Here is a 19,906-nt window from a genome sequence, read left to right as displayed (position 1 = left end):
CCCTGTACCAGAGACTCTCTTTAGACAAAAAAGCCCATAAAATCAGAAAGTGTCGTCCTTGATTAGCTTGTGCGCATTGCACAGGCTAATCAGTATCAGGGTTTTGATTTTTCTGCGGATTTTCGCGCATTGGGGTGTCCGGGGACATTTCCGCAATTCGCGTAAATTCGGAAAAAAATGGGTGAAAAAACGACTGAATCTGTGAGTGTATTTCATAAGCGGCCCGAATAATCCGAGGCCTATGAAACGTCTCCGCATATTACACTGGTATTCTGTCTTAGCTTTTTTTTGAACGAGCGAAGTCATTGGCTGTCGTTTCCCAATCTTCCAATTAAAATCGGTCTTTTAAAATGTGTTTCATAGTTTCTTTGCTAACTTGGTTGCAAATGGCGCCTTTGTGAAGGGTTAATGAAGACGAACGAACGAATCTCACAAAATCTTAGATTTAACAATTATTGATAAACAAAATTAAATGGGAAAGGAAAGAAACAAAAGTGGATATAAATCAGAAAGCCATGCCACTTTCTGGATGGGTATGGAAGATCAACTGTCTTGGTAAGGCTGACATCAATTTCTATTCATGTGAAAAAATCTTGAACTACGTAAACATAGGTAAATTGTCGTTTGTTGCACACTGTAACATTCTTGACCTTATGTAGAATTTAAAGGCATTGAGCTCAAACGAAAGATTGCCGTCATCGTTCACAGGTATTGGAACACTCATTGATTTTGATCACAAGTTTAAGATGGTGTTTATTAAAATGTCTGTTTTAAGGTTTGACATTACATTATGCACGTGATTCGGTACTCAAAATCAGTCTGCAGAATTTTCCTCCCCTCAGACTTCACCTCAATCACACCCCTGAGTGTGCACAGGCTAATCTTATTATCCCCTGCCATAGGCAGGGGGATATTGTTTTGGCGTTGTCTGTCCGTCTTTCCGTCCGTCCCTAGCCATATCTTTGAAGTGCTTTGGCGGATTTAATTGAAACTTGGTATGAGTATATATATGGATAAGAGGATGATGCACGCCAAATGGCATTGTACAACATCTGTTAATAACAGAGTTTTGGCCCTTTGTATCTAGAAAAAATGCTTTTTGGAGTGTCAAATATAACATTTTGTGTCCAGAAGCATATTGGCGGTAGACATCAATTCAATGAATTTGCTTGTTTGACATGCATTAAGCCCTGTTTTCCCTGAAAGCAGCCAATATGTACAGATTTCAATGATAAACTGGCCAATGTTGTCGCACAAGCTGTTAAACACTAGACTTGCCAATGTCTTCGCACAAGCTGTTAAACACTATTGATTACATACCCACACTTGCTGTCTGCAGTTTACTAGTGGTGAATTATAAACAGGCAGATGCGATTCGTTATCGTTCCAAGCCTAATAGAGCAGAAGCTCATAGCGTATGGCATGTATGTCATTCGTCGTCAGAATAACTTTACTGCAGGTAGTGCTGTTGCTTATGCAAAGTGTGCGCTCTTTTAATTGGCCAATATCGATTGTCCAATACAACCACGCTCCACCTAGCATAGTTAAGAGCAGACTGACTTTCAAAACTCGCGAACAACTAAAAACCGTTTCATGATTCAGATCATCCAGTGCTTGTTTTGTAAATAGCCATGTCTATTATTGCTTGGATTTTTATAAAAATCCCTAAAGCCAGACATCTAATAAACTGAAAACTTGAATCTTGCAGTGATAGTATTCATGAAATACTGTTTTGGAACAGGAATGTGTAATCGATCAGTTTTTATTTTGCAATGCTAAAATAGGTGGATGATAAATGCATGTCAGCACTAGAAGAAAGCACACATGCTAACAGTGAAGAACATTTAGAATCCTGATAATTATCTATATTTATGACGCTGTTTTATAATTTAGAGCGATTTTCCTGGCTGTTTACATCTGGTGTCTTAAATCATGGTAAACTATGAGGAAATGCAATTAGATTTTCTATCAAAGCCTTGCAGGTATTATTGCTAGGAATTGACATCTCGCCTGGACAATGATCGCTCCGCCCACTTAGTCACATGGCTTAGCGGTTAGAAAACCTAGACAAGCTTACACCAAAGTGGCTTCTTTGCCTATAAATTGCCTATAGATTAACCAGTATTCCTGATAATTATACCCCCACAAACGAAGTTTAGGGGGGTATATAGGAGTGAACTTGCCTGTCGGTCTGTCTGTCGGTCCGTATTAAGTGTCCGCTCTCTAATTCAAGTAGTTTTCATCCGAACTTCACCAAACTTGGTCAGAAATTGTATCTACATGATGTCTAGGCCAAGTTCAAACATGGGCCTTGCAGGGTCAAAAACTAGGTCACGGGGTCACTTAGTGCGTTTTAAACATTCAGCATGTTGTCCGCTCTCTAATTCAATTTTTTTCATCCGATCTTCACCAAACTTGGTCAGAAGTTGTATCTAGATGATCTTAAGACCAAGTTCGAACATTTGCCTTGCCAGGTCAAAAACTAGGTCATGGGGTCACTTAGTGCGTTTTTTAACATTCAGCATGGTGTCCTCTCTCTTATTCAAGTAGTTTTTATCAGATCTTCACCAAACATGGTCAGAAATTTTATCTAGATGATCTGAAGGCCAAGTTCGAACATGGGCCATGCCAGATAAAAAACTAGGTCACAGGGTCACTTAGTACGTTTTACACATTGAGCATGGTGTCCGCTCTCTATTTCAAGTAGTTTAAATCTGATCTTCACCACACTTGGTCAGAAGTTGTAACTAGATGATGTGTAGGTCAAGTTCGAACATGGGCCATGCCGGGTCAAAAACTAGGTCACGGGTTACTTAGTGTGTTTTAAACCTCACCATGTTGTCCGCTCTCTAATTCAAGTAGTTTTTTTTCCAATCTTCACCAAAATTGGTCAGAAGTTGTATCTTGATAATGTCTAGGTCAAGTTTGAACATGGGTCATGCCGGGTCAAAAACAAGGTCACGGGGTCACTTAGTGCGTTTTTAACATCGCAATGTTGTCCGCTCTCTTATTCAAGTAGTTTTCATCCAATCTTTACCAAACTTGGTCAGAAGTTGTATCTAGATGATGTCTAGGTCAATTTGAATATGGCTTATGCCAGGTCAAAAACTAGGTCACAGGGTATCTTAGTGCGTTTTAAACCTCACCATGTCCGCTCTATCATTCAAGTACTTTTTATCCAATCCTCACCAAACTTGGTCACAAGTTTTATCTAAATGATCTCTAGGACAAGTTTGAACATGGGCCATTCCGGGCCTAAAACTAGGTCACGGGGTCACTTAGTGCGTTTTTAGCTCATCTATTTTTTGAAAAAAAATTATGAGCTATTGTCATCACCTTGGCGTCGGCGTTGGCGTCGGCGTCCGTTTAAGTTTTGTGTTTAGGTCCACTTAAGTATCAATGCTATAGCATTCAAACTTTGTACACTTACTTACTATCATGAGGGGACTGGGCAGGCAAAGTTAGATAACTCTGGCGTGCATTTTGACAGAATTATGTGCCCTTTTTATACTAAGAAAATTGAAAATTTTGGTTAATTTTTATGTTTAGGTCCATTTTATTCCTTAAGTATCAAAGCTATTGCTTTCATACTTGCAACACTTACTAACTATCATGAGGGGACTGTGGAGGCAAAGTTATGTAACTCTGACTGGCATTTTGACAGAATTATGTGCCCTTTTTATACTTAGAAAATTGAAAATTTGGTTAAGTTTGGTGTTAAGGTCCACTTTATTCCTACAGTATCAAAGCTATTGCTTTCATACTTGCAACACTTATTAACTATCATAAGGGGACTGTGCAGGCAAAGTTATGTAACTCTTACTGGCATTTGGACGGAATTATGGGCCCTTTATACTTAGAAAATTGAAAATTTGGTTAAGTTTTGTGTTTTGGTCCACTTTACCCCTAAAGTATCATAGATATTGCTTGCATACTTCGAACACTCGCAAACTATCGTAAAGGTACAGTAAAAGGACAAGTTGCATAACTTTTTTTTTTAAGATCATCTCACAAATGACCACTACACCCTCACACTATACCCCCACCCCACCCCACCCCCCCACCCACCTTCCCCCCCCCCCCCCAATTTTTTTTTTTTGAAACTGTTAAAAAAACACAAATATTTATTTTTATTTTTTTTTTTTTTAAATACCGTCCAACATTCGCACCTAAGAATCCCCCCCCCCCCCCCCCCCCCACCCCCAAAACAAAATTTTTTTTTTTGCATTTTTTTTACCGCATTTTTGGAAGATAATGTAATAAATGTCCACACCCCCCACACTATACACCCCTCTTCACTCCACCCCTCCCTCCTTTGTGATTGAGTCCCTTCACCTTTAAAAAGAAAATAGATGAGCGGTCTGCACCCGCAAGGCGGTGCTTTTGTTTAACATTCAGCATGGTGTCAGTTTACATCGGATCTTCACCAAACTTGGTCAGAAGTTTTATGGAGATGATCTTAAGGTCAAGTTAGAACATGGGCCTTTCTGGGTCAAAACCTAGGTCAAGGGGTCACTTAGTGCGTTTTAAAAATTGAGCATGATGTCCGCTGTTTTTTTTTGAAGACGACATGCAAAATATTATGTGTCAATGCGGCATGTGGGGGTATTCGTCATGTCTGTGACAAAGCTTTAGTTTTTATGGGCTTTTATCCTACCCCCCCCCCCCCCCCTGTAACACTGGTAAAAGGGGTTTGTGTCATATATTTATTATGCAAAAAATATTAGTTTATAAAGAACATTAGCTATGTATAATGGGTATTTTGGTACTTGAAACACGCTCCCAAACGCTTTCACGATTACCAAAATCTAACCTGTTACTACATATAATGATTGTATTAGTAGAATTAGTAATAAATTAACACCTCTACCTCTTAGCCCATGTTATTTTTTTATGAAAATACTAACAAAAGGTTTTTATGCCCCCAGATCGAAAGATCGGGTGTATATTGTTTTTGGCCTGTCTGTCTGTCACTGTGTCAGTCATTCATTGTGTGTGTCCCAAAACTAAAACCTTGGTCATAACTTTTGCAATATTGATGATAGCAACTTGATATATGGCATGCATGTGTATCTCATGGAGCTGCAAATTTTGAGTGGTGAAAGGTCAAGGTCATCCTTCAAGGTCAAAGGTAAAAAAATAAATAAAAGTGGCACATTAGGGGGTGTTGTGTTTCTGACAAACACATCTCTTGTTTCCACATGTATTTGTCACAAATAGTGCTTTATAACTGGGATTTTGCTAAAGTTTTGCACGCTTTCTGACACCGAGTGGGTATCGAAATCCCCCATGTTATTACTTATAAAAGTGATATTATAATATTCAACATTACTTTTTTGACATTTATAAATCATTATAATTAAAGTGAACATCAAAAGGTGGCATTTATCAATGCGTTTAAATAGTAGCATAAAATAGTTTTCACTTATTTCTGACATAAATAGCGAATTATTACGTTGATTTCGTTAAGTTACGCAAATACCAATATTCCCTAATTGTGAACATATGCATGTGATATCATTCATACTTAATATTGCTTGTATGACATTTTCTGAAATAAATTTTTTGTCTATAAGGGCAATTATGGTGAGCTTCCACTCGCTCTTGTCAAGACTACATTTCCACGTTGGTAATGGTATAAATTAAATTCCTCTAACTTATCTTTCTGGATACTGACTGTCCGAGTTACATATACCATATTTACACCATTTTATTATATTTCATTTCCTATTTTTTCGAACGAAATTATAAAAAAAAACTTGTTGAATAAATGAGAACTAGGCATTAGGCTTGCCTAGAGAATGGCGGCAGGTGGTTAGCAACCAGCCCTCCCTATTTATGGATCACTGATTGGTCGATCGATATTTAGTATATCAGTAAAAAGTATACTTGCGAATACTTGGACGTATCACAATCTCTTATGCCTTTTCCACATTGAAAATGTGCATTGAATGAGTTGTAACTAAGGAACGGGAACAAATATTTCAATGATATTAGGATACAGTTATATGTTTTAGCTCACCTGAGCACAAAGTAGCTTTTGTGATCACCCTGTGTCCGGCGTTTTGTGTAGTAATCTTTTAGCTTGTTTCCGCACTTGAAGTCACATGTTAAATCTATTCTTGATCAAACTTGCTCAGAATGCTTATCTTGACAATGTATAGGCGGCATACAATTCTGGGTCAAAAACTAGGTAACCAGGTCAGATATTAGAAAAACCTTGATATCACTCTAGAGGCCACATGTACCACTGTATCTTGATTAAACTTGGTCAAAATGTTTATCTTGACAATATCTAGGCTTAGTATGAATCTGTACAAACAATGACTGATACACAAAAGTGATCTGAACTAAAGTTTCTTTGAATGCAAATTGAAAATTCCAATCTGACTTGTTGAAAAAAAATATTTGGCCATTTTTGAATTTTTGAAAAAATTTCATGTTCTAAGTTGTAACATTCTCCTTACATTGCTGGATCAATGTAGATATGTTGTTTTTAACCAGGTTTTCCGAAGGAAAAAACTAGTTATTAGATTGGCGAATGTCTGGTGGGCGGGCGGAACAAGCTTGTCCGGGCCATAACTTTGTCATTCATTGTGAGATTTTATAATTATTTGGCACATTTGTTCACCATCATTAGACAGTGTGTCTCGCGAAAGAATTACGTCGATATCTCCAAGGTCAAGGTCACACTTTGAGTTCAAAGGTAAAAAATGGCCATAAATGAGCTTGTCCGCGCCATAACTATGTCATTCATTGTGAGATTTTAAAATCATTTGTCCACCATCATTGGACGGTGTGTCGCACAAAAGAATTACGTCAATATCTCCAAGGTCAAGGTCGCCACGACTAAAAATAGATTTATTTTGAAACAAAGGGGGTTAATTTTTATCAATCAGTTCAGTTTGACATGTTTCCCTTTATCAGAATTTTTTCAAATTGAAAACCTGGTTTTGTGACAATTTTGTTCCTTGTTATTATGTGAACCCTCAAAGAAAGTCACAATGCAGGTTATTTTTTTAGGGCTTTGTAGTGTTAGTATAGTGTGTAAAATACATATAATAGCTGAACAAATTGGGTCACTCACATTTTAATCAAACATATGTGGCAGATTGCTATTCATTCTGTTTTAAACCTGCCTTGCATCATATAAATGTGTTTATTTAATTCTTTCCCGTCACAAAACAGTAAAGAATATAATTGATTTTATATTTAGCAACATATTTGCTTATTCTTGTAGACTACATTTAATATATTTGTTTTCTAGCAGTATTGTACATTTGTGAAGTAAAAAAATAGTATCAAAAAAGATTCAAATTAAAAATGATTCAGCAAGATACTGTTAAAGTGCAATTATGTGCATTTTTAGCTCACCTGATTGCTCAGGTGAGCTATTGTGACCGGTCTTTGTCCGACGTCTGTCTGTCTGTCCGTCCATTAACATTTGTTCGCAAACACTCTAGAGGCCACATTTATTGTCCGATCTTCATAAAACTTGTTCAGAAGCTTCGTCCCAATGAAATCTCGGTCGAGGTAAAAACCTAGGTCACTAGGTAAAAAAACAAAAAACTTCTAAACACTGTAGAAGTCACATTAAATTTTCATGCCCCAGTGCCCTCACACGACTTTGGGGGAAGGGGTCCGCAGCCCTAAGGAGGGGTAATTTTTCGCGGCGTTTCCGTTTTTGGGGGATTTTTTTACTTAATCTCTCATTTTTACATTTGTACATGTTTGCACTATATTGCATTTTTCATAATTTAGTATGTTTGTTAAGATTAAATTGAAATAGAATTGAGATATAATAATCATGAGACACATCTTTCTATTTAAAAAACAAACAAAAAATTATTTTTTTTGGGGGGGGGGGATTTTTCCCCCCCAAAAGGGGAAAAAAGTATACTTTTCAGGCGGGTGACTGCCGCCGAATTTAGGCGGCAGATTTAATAGATTGAGGGCCCTGTGCCCAATCTTCATGTAACTTTGTCAAAATGTTTGTTTTTATGATATGTTGGTTGAGTTCAAAAGTGGTTCCGGTCCGTTGAAAAACATGGCAGCCAGTGGGCGTAGCAGTTTTCATTATTTGGCTACAGAGAAACCTTGTAAACACTCTGGAAGTCACAATTTTTGCCCAATCATCATGAAAGTTGCAAAACATTGGTTTTATTGATTTCTCGGACGAGTTCGAAAATGGTCCAGATCGGTGATAAAACATGGCCGCCATTGGGCGGGACATTTTTCTCTATATGTACAATGTATATAGTGAAAACATGTCAACACTCTAGAAGTCACATTTTTGGCCCAATTTTCATCAAATTTTGTCAGAACTTTTGTTTCCTAGATACGTGAGTTAAGTTTGAAAATAGTTCCGGTCTGTTGAAAAACATGGTTGCCAGGGGGAGGTGGCAGTTTTCCTTATATTTATATAGTAAAAAGGTTTGCAAACAATTAAGGTCATGTAACATGTGAGACAACTCTTCTAAATATTGCATTTAAGAATACAGTAGTTAATCCCCTTTGATTATTAATGTTTCCATAATAATACAGTGTAGTTGTGTTTCATTTATGTGTTTGTTGTTATTCGAGGTTGGATGTTTTTATGCCCCCTTTCGAAGAAAAGGGGACATATAGTGATCGGACTGTCCGTCCGTCCGTCTGTCTGTCTGTCCGTCTTTCCATCACACTTTGCATTAAGTTTCAAAAAATGCTCATAACTTCTATGTCCCTTAAGATATAACCTTCATATTTGGTATGCATGTGTATATGGACAAGGCCTTTCCTTACGCACACATTTTTTAGCTCTGTGACCTTGACCTTGAACTTAGGGTCCGCATTAAGGTTTCAAAATCTGCGTTTAGGTTTCGAAAAATGCTCATAACTTCTATGTCCTTTGAGATATAACCTTCATATTTGGTATGCATGTGTATATGGACAAGGCCTTTCCATACGCACACAATTTTTTACCTCTGTGACCTTGACCTTGAACTTAGGGTCAGCATTTAGGTTTCAAAATCTGCGTTTAGGTTTCGATAAATGCTCATAACTTCTATGTCCTTTGAGATATAACCTTCATATTTGGTATGCATGTGTATATGGACAAGGCGTTTCCATACGCACACAATTTTTAACCCCTGTGACCTTGACCTTGAACTTAGGGTCCGTGTTTAGGTTTCAAAATCTGCGTTTAGGTTTCGAAAAATGCTCATAACTTCTATGTCCCTTGAAATATAACCTTCATATTTGGTATGCATGTGTATATGGACAAGGCCTTTCCATACGCACAAATTTTTTTAGCCCTGTGACCTTGACCTTGAAATAGGGTCTGCTTTAGGTTTCAAAATCTGCGTTTAGGTTTTGAAAAATGCTCATGACTTCTATGTTCCTTGAGATATAACCTTCATATTTGGTATGCATGTGTATATGGACAAGGCCTTTCCATACGCACCTAAATTTTTACCTCTGTGACCTTGACGTTGAACTAAGGGTCCGCGTTTAGGTTTCGAAATCTGCGTTTAGGTTTCGAAAAATGCTTATTACTTCTATGTCCCTTGAGATATAACCTTCATATTTGGTATGCATGTGTGTATGGACAAGGCCTTTCCTTTCGCACACAATTTTTTACCCCTGTGACCTTGACCTTGAACTTAGGGTCCGCGTTTAGGTTTCGAAATCTGCGTTTAGGTTTCGAAAAATGCTCATAACTTCTATGTCCCTTGTGATATAACCTTCATATTTGGTATGCATGTATATGGACAAGGCCTTTCCATACGCACACAATTTTTAGCTCATCTATTTTTTGAAAAAAAAAAATGAGCTATTGTCATCACGTCGGCGACTGCGTCGGCATCGGCGTCCGGTTAAGTTTTGCGTTTAGGTCCACTTTTCTCAGAAAGTATCAATGCTATTGCATTCAAACTTGGTACACTTACTTCCTATCATTAGGGGACTGGACAGGCAAAGTCAGATAACTCTGGCATGCATTTTGACAGAATTATGTGCCCTTTTTATACTTAAAAAATTGAAAATTTTGGTAAAGTTTTGTGTTTAGGTCCATTTTATTCCTTAAGTATCAAAGCTATTGCTTTCATACTTGCTACACTTACTAACTATCATAAGGGGACTGTGCAGGCAAAGTTATGTAACTCTGACTGGCATTTTGACAGAATTATATGCCCTTTTTATACTTAGAAAATTGAAAATTTGGTTAAGTTTTGTGTTTATGTCCACTTTATTCCTACAGTATCAAAACTGTTGCTTTCATACTTGCAACACTTATTAACTATCATAAGGGGACTGTGCAGGCAAAGTTATGTAACTCTGACCGGCATTTGGAGGGAATTATGGGCCCTTTATACTTAGAAAATTGAAAATTTGGTTAAGTTTTGTGTTTTGGTCCACTGTACCCCTAAAGTATCATAGATATTGCTTTCATACTTGGAACACTCGCAAACTATCATAAGGGGACAGTAAAAGGACAAGTTGCATAACTCTGGTTGTCATTTTTACAGAATTATGGCCCTTTATTGACTTAGTAACTTTGAATATATGGTTAAATTTTGTGTTTCGATCCACTTTACTTCTAAAGTATCAAGGCTATTGCTTTCAAACTTCAAATACTTTCATGCTATCATGAGGTTACTGTATCTGGCAAGTTGAATTTTACCTTGACCTTTGAATGACATTGACTCTCAAGGTCAAATTATTAAATTTTGCTAAAATGGCCATAACTTCTTTATTTATGATTAGATTTGATTGATACTTTGACAAAACAACTCTTACCTGACATACCACAATAGACTCCACCCAAACCATCCCCCCCCCCCCCCCCCCCGCCTCCCCCCGGAATCCCCCCCCCCCCCCCAATTTTTTTTTTTTTTTTTTAAGATCATCTCACAAATGACCACCACACCCTCACACTATACCCCCACCCACCCCATCCCCCCCCCATTTTTTTTTTGAAACGGTTAAAAAACACAAATATTTATTTTTATTATTTTATTTTTGAAATACCGTCCAACCATCGCACCCAAGAATCCCCTCCCTCCCACCACCCCCCCCACCCCCCTTCCACCCCCGAAAAAAAAAAATAAAAAAATTGGCATTCTTTTTTCCGCATTTTTGGAAGATAATGTAATAAATGACCACACCCCTACACTATACACCCCTCTTCACTCCACCACTCCCTCCTTTGTGATTGAAATTGAGAGTCCCTTCACCTTTTAAAAGAAAATAGATGAGCGGTCTGCACCCGCAAGGCGGTGCTCTTGTTTACCCCTGTGACCTTTACCTTGAAGTTAGGGTCCGTGTTTAGGTTTCGAAATATGTGTATAGGTTTCGAAAAAAGCTCAATACTTCTATGTCCCTTGAGATGTTACCTTCATATTTGGTATGCATGTTTACATGGACAAGGCCTTTCCATACGCACACAAATTTTGACCCCTGTGACCTTGACCTTGAACTTAGGGTCCGTATTTAGGTTTCGAAATCTGTGTTTAGGTTTCGAAAAATGCTATAACTTCTATCAAAGTGTTTATAGGGGGCATATGTCATCCTATGGTGACAGCTCTTGCTTTTAGCTCACCTGATTGCTCAGGTGAGCTCTTGTGACTGGTCTTTGTCTGTCGTCCGTCCTCCACATTTGTTCGTAAACACTCTAGAGGCCACATATATTGTTCGATCTTCATGAAACTTGGTCAGAAGATTTGTCCCAATGAAATCTCGATCAAGTTTGAAACTGGGTCATGTTGGGTCAAAAGCTAGGTCACTAGGTCAAAAAAGAAAAAGCTTGTAAACACTGTAGAAGTCACATTTAATGCCCAATCTTAATGTAACTTTGTCTATATGTCTGTCTTAATGATATGTTGGTTGAGTTCAAAAGTGGTTCCGGTCCATTGAAAAACATGGCCGCCAGTGGGCTGGGCAGTTTTCCTTATATGGCTATCGAGAAACCTTGTTAACACTCAAGAAGTCACAATTTTTGCCCAATCATCATGAAAGTTGGTCAAAACATTGGTTTTATTGATTTCTTGGACGAGTTTGAAAATGGTCCAGATCGGTGAAAAAACATGGTCGCTAGTGGGCAGGGCATTTTTCTCTATATGCATATAGTGAAAACATGTGAACACTCCAGAAGTCACATTGTTTGCCCAATTTTCATGAAATTTGGTCAGAACATTTGTTTCCTTGATACGAGAGTTGAGTTGGAAAATGGTTCCGGTCAGTTGAATAACATGGCTGCCGGGTGGGGGGGGGTGCAGTTTTCTTATATTTATATAGTAAAAAAAAGCTTGTGAACACTCTCGAAGTCATATTTTTTGCCCAATCATCATGAGACTTGGTAAATAGATTTGTTTTATATATATCTCAGATGAGTTTGCAAATGGTCCCGATGGGTCAATAAACATGGCTGCCAGGGGTGTGGGGCAGTTTTCCTTATGTGTCTATATAGAGAGAAACCTTGTGATCAAACACTGTAGAAGTCACATTTTTTGCCTAATCATCGTGAAACTTAGTCAATACATTGGTTTTATTGATTTCTTGGACAAGTTGGAAAATGGCTCAGATCGGTGAAACACACTTTTTAGCTCACCATCTTGGCCCTCTTGTTCACTGTTTAGCTGAAAAGAATTAACAGGTCAAAAGAGTTAGTTAAAATGTGGTTACTGATCAATTATCTGCAACTCATCTTGCTACCAGTTGTTTATAAAAAAAATATATTATATTCAATATTTTACATGACTGTCCCAGTCCACTAAGCTGAGCGAAACTTTGTTTTTATTAGGGTCGGAGTTAGTGTTTGTGTGTCGTATGAATAGATAAAATTGCAGGAAAACGAATCATTTCTGTTGTCGATGGTCAAACGAAAGTAGGGTTGATATTCAAAAGCATTATTTTTCTCTTTCAGGGATATTGTTTTAGTATGTTGATGCTGCATTAACAAATATAAGTGTATAATATTATAAAGTGAAAACATCAAAACTAAACAAACTGTTGCGATAGACACCTATAAACATAGCATATACTGTTAGATGCGTCTAATGTCACTTTAAGCACAATGCTGTTAGACATCGTGCTGTCAGACATCGTGCTGTTAGACATCGTGCTGTCAGACATCGTGCTGTCAGACATCGTGTTGTTAGACATCGTGCTGTCAGACATCGTGCTGTCAGACATCGTGCTGTTAGACATCATGCTGTTAGACATTCTGCTGTCAGACATCGTGCTGTCAGACATCATGCTGTGACATCGTGCTCTCTGTGCTTGTAGGTGCTGTTCCAGTTTGTGTCCAAGTCGTACACATCATACATGAACGAGAGAGATGAGTATGAGGAGGAGATAGCAGACCTCCGGTTGGCTCTCAGTAAGTACAGCTATGATCATACAGTGAAGGACTCATGTCTGAGAGACATGGCTGAACATCTTCAAAATGTACCAGCCTGGCTGTCCGCCGAAATTCGGAAATATAATAAACTTTTGGCCAGTTTTATATTTTACCTGTTTAAATTGAGTCTGTAATACGGCTTCTATATTATTCTGTGCAGGCTAGCTCAGTTAGAAGAGCACTTTATTACAAATACGAGGATGAAAAGTAAGATCAAGGTCCAGCCACATCATTTGTGTGTGGATTGGCCATAAAATCTATCCTCCCTCTACCTCTGGTTAAAGTTGGGCAGTTTTCAGTTACAAGCATAAGTATGTTAACTAGCTTACACAAGAAAAGTGTGATTTGGTTAATAGACTGTAGTAATATTACTGAAATACTGTTGAAAATGGCGAAGAATCAAACAATATAAACAGACACTAAATATTTTTAAATATTAATTTGGAATCTTTTCTTGTGAGATCTCAAAAAATGATTTTGATGCAATTTCATATGTTGTCTATTTATTAAGTAAGCTTTCCTGCAGACCAAGCTTGAGATTGCATCTTAGTCCAGTCATATTAAGGTCAAGGTCACTGGGAAAAAAAAGAAAAACAGTTTCTCCTTAAAAATAACTTCAGTATGGATGGAGGTATTGAACTGATATTCTGTGTGTACATTTAGGTTGCTGTCACACAGACAGCGCTTGGAATATAAATGCTGGTCAGTTGGATAAAGGTCAAGGTCTCTTTCTCTAAAAAATGAAAAATAAATTCTGCTGGGTATTGGGCATGAATTGCCATGTTTCTTGTAGTATCCATCAAAATGATTGCAGTATGCAATTATTTGTAAAAAATAATCTTTCAGACATTACTTATGTTGCCCACTGATTGATGGCCTGATGAATGTACAGTGTCCATAACATGTCCCGCTATTTGTGTTCTCTTGTAGGAGAGACTCTCCACTGGTATTAATGGCCTGGTGGGTGCACAGCTCCCATAACATGACCCACTAATTGTGTTTTTATGCTCCCCCAAAATTTATTTTGGGGGGAACATATAGTCGCTGCTTTGTCTGTCCGTGTGTGCGTCTGTCTGTCCGTCCGTGCACAATTTTTGTCCGCGCTATTTCTCAGCAACTAATGACCAGAATTCAATGAAACTTTATGGGAAGCTTCACTACCAAGAGGAGATGTGCATATTATCAGCGGGTTATGGTCGGATGATTTTTCACAGAGTTATGGCCATTTGAAATTTTCTATAAAAAAATTCTTGTACCCCCAACTACTGTGCCCTCAAGACATGTCCTTTTATCTGAATATATAGTGCAATACTGTGACAAAAAAACTTTTGGGGAGCATCACCCGTCTCCAACGGTTTCTTGTCTTTTAGGGGAGACTATCCTAGGCTCCACTGGTATTGATGGCCTGGTGGATGTCCAGCTCCCATAACATGACCCACTACTTACATTACATGACCCACTACTTGTGTTCTCTTGTAGGGGAGACTATCCTGGGCTCCACTGGTATTGATGGCCTGGTGGATGCACAGCTCCCATAACATGACACACTACCTGTGTTCTCTTGTAGGGGAGACTATCCTGTGCTCCACTGGTATTGATGGCCTGGTGGATGTACAGCTCCCATAACTTGACCCACTACTTGTGTTCTCTTGTAGGGGAGACTATCCTGGGCTCCACTGGTATAGATGGCTTGGTGGATGCACAGCTCACATAGCATGACCCACTACTATTATTCTATTGTAGGGGAGACTATCCTAGGCTCCACTGGTATTGATGGCCTTGTGGATGTACAGCTCCCATAACTTGACCCACTACTTGTGTTCTCTTGTAGGGGGGACTATCCTGGGCTCCACTGGTATGGATGGCTTGGTGGATGCACAGCTCACATAGCATGACCCACTACTTGTGTTCTATTGTAGGGGAGACTATCCTAGGCTCCACTGGTATTGATGGCCTTGTGGATGTACAGCTCCCATAACTTGACCCACTACTTGTGTTCTCTTGTAGGGGAGACTATCCTGGGCTCCACTGGTATTGATGGCCTGGTGGAGGAGAACAGACACCTGGAGGAGCAGCTGGCCTTGCTGGAGCAAGACTCAGTGAGTAATTACATGACATAAAGCGTACAGAGAAGTTCTGCACTGTTTTCAATATATGCTGTACTTCTCTAAAGGTCATTTATAAAAAATGAATAAATATATTGCAGAGATATACGAAGTGAGTTTGAAAAAAACAACAACAAAAACAAAACAACATAGTTTTTGTTGTTGTTTTTTTAATTAAAAAAATAATAAAACATTTGTTGAAGTAAAAACAGACTCATAAAATATGAAACAATGATATGTTATTGACCTCTCAACTTGACAGATTGTTTTCACATCAGAAACAGAAATAATTGTTGGCATACCGCGAGTCATAAAATACAAATTAATTTGTTATAATTTTTGTCCAATAGTTTTACCAGATAATAAATGCCTTCTCTGTCTCAAAAAGGTGTGACCACTTATATTTGCAATTTCAAAATATCTGACTTTGAATCATTTTTTGTCTTATCTGTGGACAAAATTCAGAGTTTAACATGACACATGATTCATGATTATTACCTGGCATTATACATTTTAATTTAGGAAAGTACATGTATACATTTTGCAATCCTTATTTTCAACAAATTTATTTATCATGTCAACTTTGTTGTCATGTTTGTAGGGTAACTTATATTTTTACAAAATTTTGATAATTTGCGTGTATACATCTACAAACTCCTCTTCCCAATTGTATGGAAAGTTTTGTAACCAAAGCCTTGTAAGCCTTGTTTTTAAATTATAGTAAAAATGATGACTATGATGAAGGCTTATGTAAAAGTAATTTTTAAATGCAGGTAGTTAGACAGATATTTTGTTTTGTAATTTCATGCAGTATTATGTGAACTGGATAAGGAATTAAATAAAGTGTGAATTGGTAATATTATATCTCTCTCACCAGTTTTTTTCTGATCAATAACTTGTCAAGGAATTTACCAAGTGGCTTGATACTTCCCAGGTGCATTGGCATTTGATTTTAAAATCCACTGTTTTCTTGTTAGCTTTACTACCATTAATTGCCTTGTGTTAGTGTGCTTTCATCATGCATGTTCTTACTGCCAGGACCGGCTGGAGGGTAGCAAACAGAAGCTGTCGCTGATGCAACTGGATGAGGAGCGTATCCGGGGTTATGTGAGTGAACTGGATGCTCACAGGAGAGAACAAGAGCTGCAGCTAACAGAGGCAGACGAGCAATGTCAGAGGCTAGGTAGGTGGATATGTGAGAGACCTGGATACCCACAAAGGGAAAGCTTTCAGAGTCTAGGTAAGTGGCTAGGGGAGAGATGTGGAGGCCCACAGAAGGAAAAGCTGTCCGAGGCTAGGTAAAAGACCTGGAGGTCCACAGAAGGGAACACTATCAGAGGATAGGTAGGTGGCTAGGTGAGCGACCTGGAGACCCACAGGAGGGAAAACTGTCAGAGGCTTGGTAGGTGGATATTTGAGAGACCTGGAGGCCCACAAAGGGAAAGCTGTCAGAGTCTAGGTAAGTGGCTAGGGGAGAGATGTGGAGGCCCACAGAACGGAAAGCTGTTAGAGGAAAGGTAAGAGACCTGGAGGCCCACAGGAGACTACACAGTCAGAGGCTAGGTAAAAGACCTGGAGGCCCACAGAAGGGAACACAGTCAGACGCTATGAAGGTTGTGAGGTGAGAGACCTGGAGGCCCACAGGAGGGAACACTGTCAGAGGCTAGGTAGGTTGTGAGGTGAGAGACCTGGAGGCACACAGGAGGGAACACTGTCAGAGGCTATGTAGGTTGTGAGGTGAGAGACCTGGAGGCCCACAGGAGGTAACACTGTCAGAGGCTAGGTAGATGGCTAGGTAAAGAGACCTGGAGACCCACAGAAGGGAACACTCTCAGAGGCTAGGTAGGTGGCTAGGTAAGAGACCTGGAGGCCCACAGAAGGGAACACTGTCAGAGGCTAGGTAGGTGGTTATGTGAGAGCCCTGTAGGCACACAGAAGGGAACACTGTCAGAGGCTAGGTAGATGGATATGTGAGAGCACTTGAGACCCACAGTAGGGAGCACTGTCAGAGGCAAGGTAGGTGGATATGTGAGTGAACTGGAGGCGCACAGGAGGGAACACTGTCAGAGGCTAGGTAGGTGGATATGTGAGAGCCCTGGAGACCCACAGAAGGGAGCACTGTCAGAGGCAAGGTAGGTGGATATGTGAGTGAATTGGAGGCACACAGGAGTGAACACTGTCAGAGGCTAGGTAGGTGGATATGTGAGAGACCTGGAGACCCACAGGAGGGAACACTGTCAGAGGCTAGGTAGGTGGATATGTGAGAGACCTGGAGACCCACAGGAGGGAACACTGTCAGAGACTAGGTAGGTGGATATGTGAGAGCCCTGAAGGCACACAGGAGGGAACACTGTCAGAGGCTAGGTAGGTGGATATGTGAGAGACCTGGAGACCCACAGGAGGGAACACTGTCAGAGGCTAGGTAGGTGGATATGTGAGAGACCTGGAGACCCACAGGAGTGAACACTGTCAGAGACTAGGTAGGTGGATATGTGAGAGACCTGGAGACCCACAGGAGGGAACACTGTCAGAGGCTAGGTAGGTGGATATGTGAGAGCCCTGAAGGCACACAGGAGGGAACACTGTCAGAGGCTAGGTAGGTGGATATGTGAGAGACCTGGAGACCCACAGGAGGGAACACTGTCAGAGGCTAGGTAGGTGGATATGTGAGAGCCCTGAAGGCACACAGGAGGGAACACTGTCAGAGGCTAGGTAATTGGATATGTGAGAGACCTGAAGGCACACAGGAGGGAACACTCTCAGAGACTAGGTAGGTGGATATGTGAGAGACCTGGAGACCCACAGAAGGGAACACTGTCAGAGGCTAAGAATGTGGCTAGGTAAGAGACCTGGAGACCCGCAGGAGGGAACACTGTCAGAGGCTAGGTAGGTGGATATGTGAGAGTCCTGGAGGCACACAGAATGGAACACTGTCAGAGGCTAGGTAATTGGATATGTGAGAGACATGGGGGCCCACTGGAGGGAACACAGTCAGAGGCTAGGTAAGCTGGCTAGGTGAGAGACCTGGAGGCCAACAGGGGGAATAACTGTCAGAAGCTTGACTTTACTTATTCCTGTAGACTCCCAGTGGAGTATAGGGCCGCAACAACACTTAGCCAACAAACTCTGTTCTGGGCCGCCCTCTTCAGCTGCATCCACGACATTCCGGCGTTTTTTGCCTCGCTCTCGACAGACCTTCTCCATGACTGCTTGGGCCGTCCCACTTTTCTATTTCACTGTGGGTTCCAGTCAAGTGCTTGTCTCATGACATTGTCGGCTGGTTTGCAGAGTGTGTTGCCTATCCACCCCTATTTCCTTTTCTTGATGTCTTGGCTGATGGGGTTTGGTTGGTTCTCCTCCATAGGTCTGTGTTGGAGATCTTCTCAGGCCATCTGATGTTGATCATACGGCGCAGGCACCTGTTTACAAAAGTCTGTAACTTGTTGGTGATGGTGTGAGTTACCCTCCATGTTTTGGACCCATAGAGTAGGACTGCCTTCACATTGGCAGTCAAATCCAAACTAGGCAAATTTTTACAGGACAGTAGGTCCTGTAAAATGGGGGAAAATGCAGGACCTCCTCTTTTTTTACAGGACCTACGGGCGACAGAATATAATAGTAAAATACGTATCATTGCTGAGATCAAGGTCACTGGTGTTTGTGATATAAAATGATAAATGATTAAAAAGCTATTAATTTCAAGGTTACACATTTGTATCTGATGTTAAATAATAAAACACGCCATACACGGTACTAGTCTTGTTTAGATAAAAATGTTGAACGCATGTTAACAGTAAATATAAACGGGAATCGCTCCTTCGTAAAATCTTACGAACATTTTCCACAACAAAAGTAGCTGATACTTGTTTAACTAAGCTACACTCAGCGCGCATGTCAGGTATGAGTCTGGTCAATACGGCCTTAACCGATGACGGCCTCGATAAATGATGACCAGCCTTTTTCACGCAAGGGGCAGTCCATAAAGTATATCACGCTCCAGTAGGGGGAAGGGAGTGTAAAAAAGTGTGACAGTTTGAGACATAGGGGAGGGGGTGGTCAGTCCACATGTGACATCACACAATATTTTCAGCTCATCTATTTTTTGAAAAAAAAAAATGAGCTATTGTCATCACCTTGGCGTTGGCGTCCGGTTAAGTTTTGTGTTTAGGTCCACTTTTCTCATAAAGTATCAAAGCTATTGCATTCAAACTTGGTACACTTACTTACTATCATGAGGGGACTGGGCAGGCAAAGTAAGATAACTCTGGCGTGCATTTTGACAGAATTATGTGCCCTTTTTATGCTTAGAAAATTGAAAATTTGGTTAAGTTTTGTGTTTAGGTCCACTTTTCTCATAAAGCATCAAAGCTATTGCATTCAAACTTGGTACACTTACTATTATGAGGGGACTGGGCAGGCAAAG

The 19,906-nt window shown here is 39.8% G+C and overlaps 1 protein-coding gene across 6 annotated transcripts in view; it reads left to right on the top strand.

The window, feature by feature from the left end:
- The window catches only part of LOC127853309 (kinetochore protein NDC80 homolog), a 100,143-nt gene that overhangs the window by 32,504 nt on the left and 47,733 nt on the right, over positions 1-19,906 (top strand). For all 6 annotated transcript variants that reach the window (XM_052387725.1, XM_052387723.1, XM_052387724.1 and 3 more), the window contains exons 7-9: positions 13,264-13,357; positions 15,386-15,477; positions 16,522-16,666. In XM_052387725.1, coding sequence (XP_052243685.1) covers positions 13,264-13,357; positions 15,386-15,477; positions 16,522-16,666 — 331 coding nt within the window. The remainder of the gene's footprint in view (positions 1-13,263; positions 13,358-15,385; positions 15,478-16,521; positions 16,667-19,906) is intronic.

The sequence above is a fragment of the Dreissena polymorpha genome, chromosome 12 (genome assembly GCF_020536995.1).
Source record: "Dreissena polymorpha isolate Duluth1 chromosome 12, UMN_Dpol_1.0, whole genome shotgun sequence".
Lineage (NCBI taxonomy): Eukaryota > Metazoa > Mollusca > Bivalvia > Myida > Dreissenidae > Dreissena > Dreissena polymorpha.
Note: the sequence above shows the minus strand (reverse complement) of the source record. Positions and strands in the feature narration are given on the sequence as shown.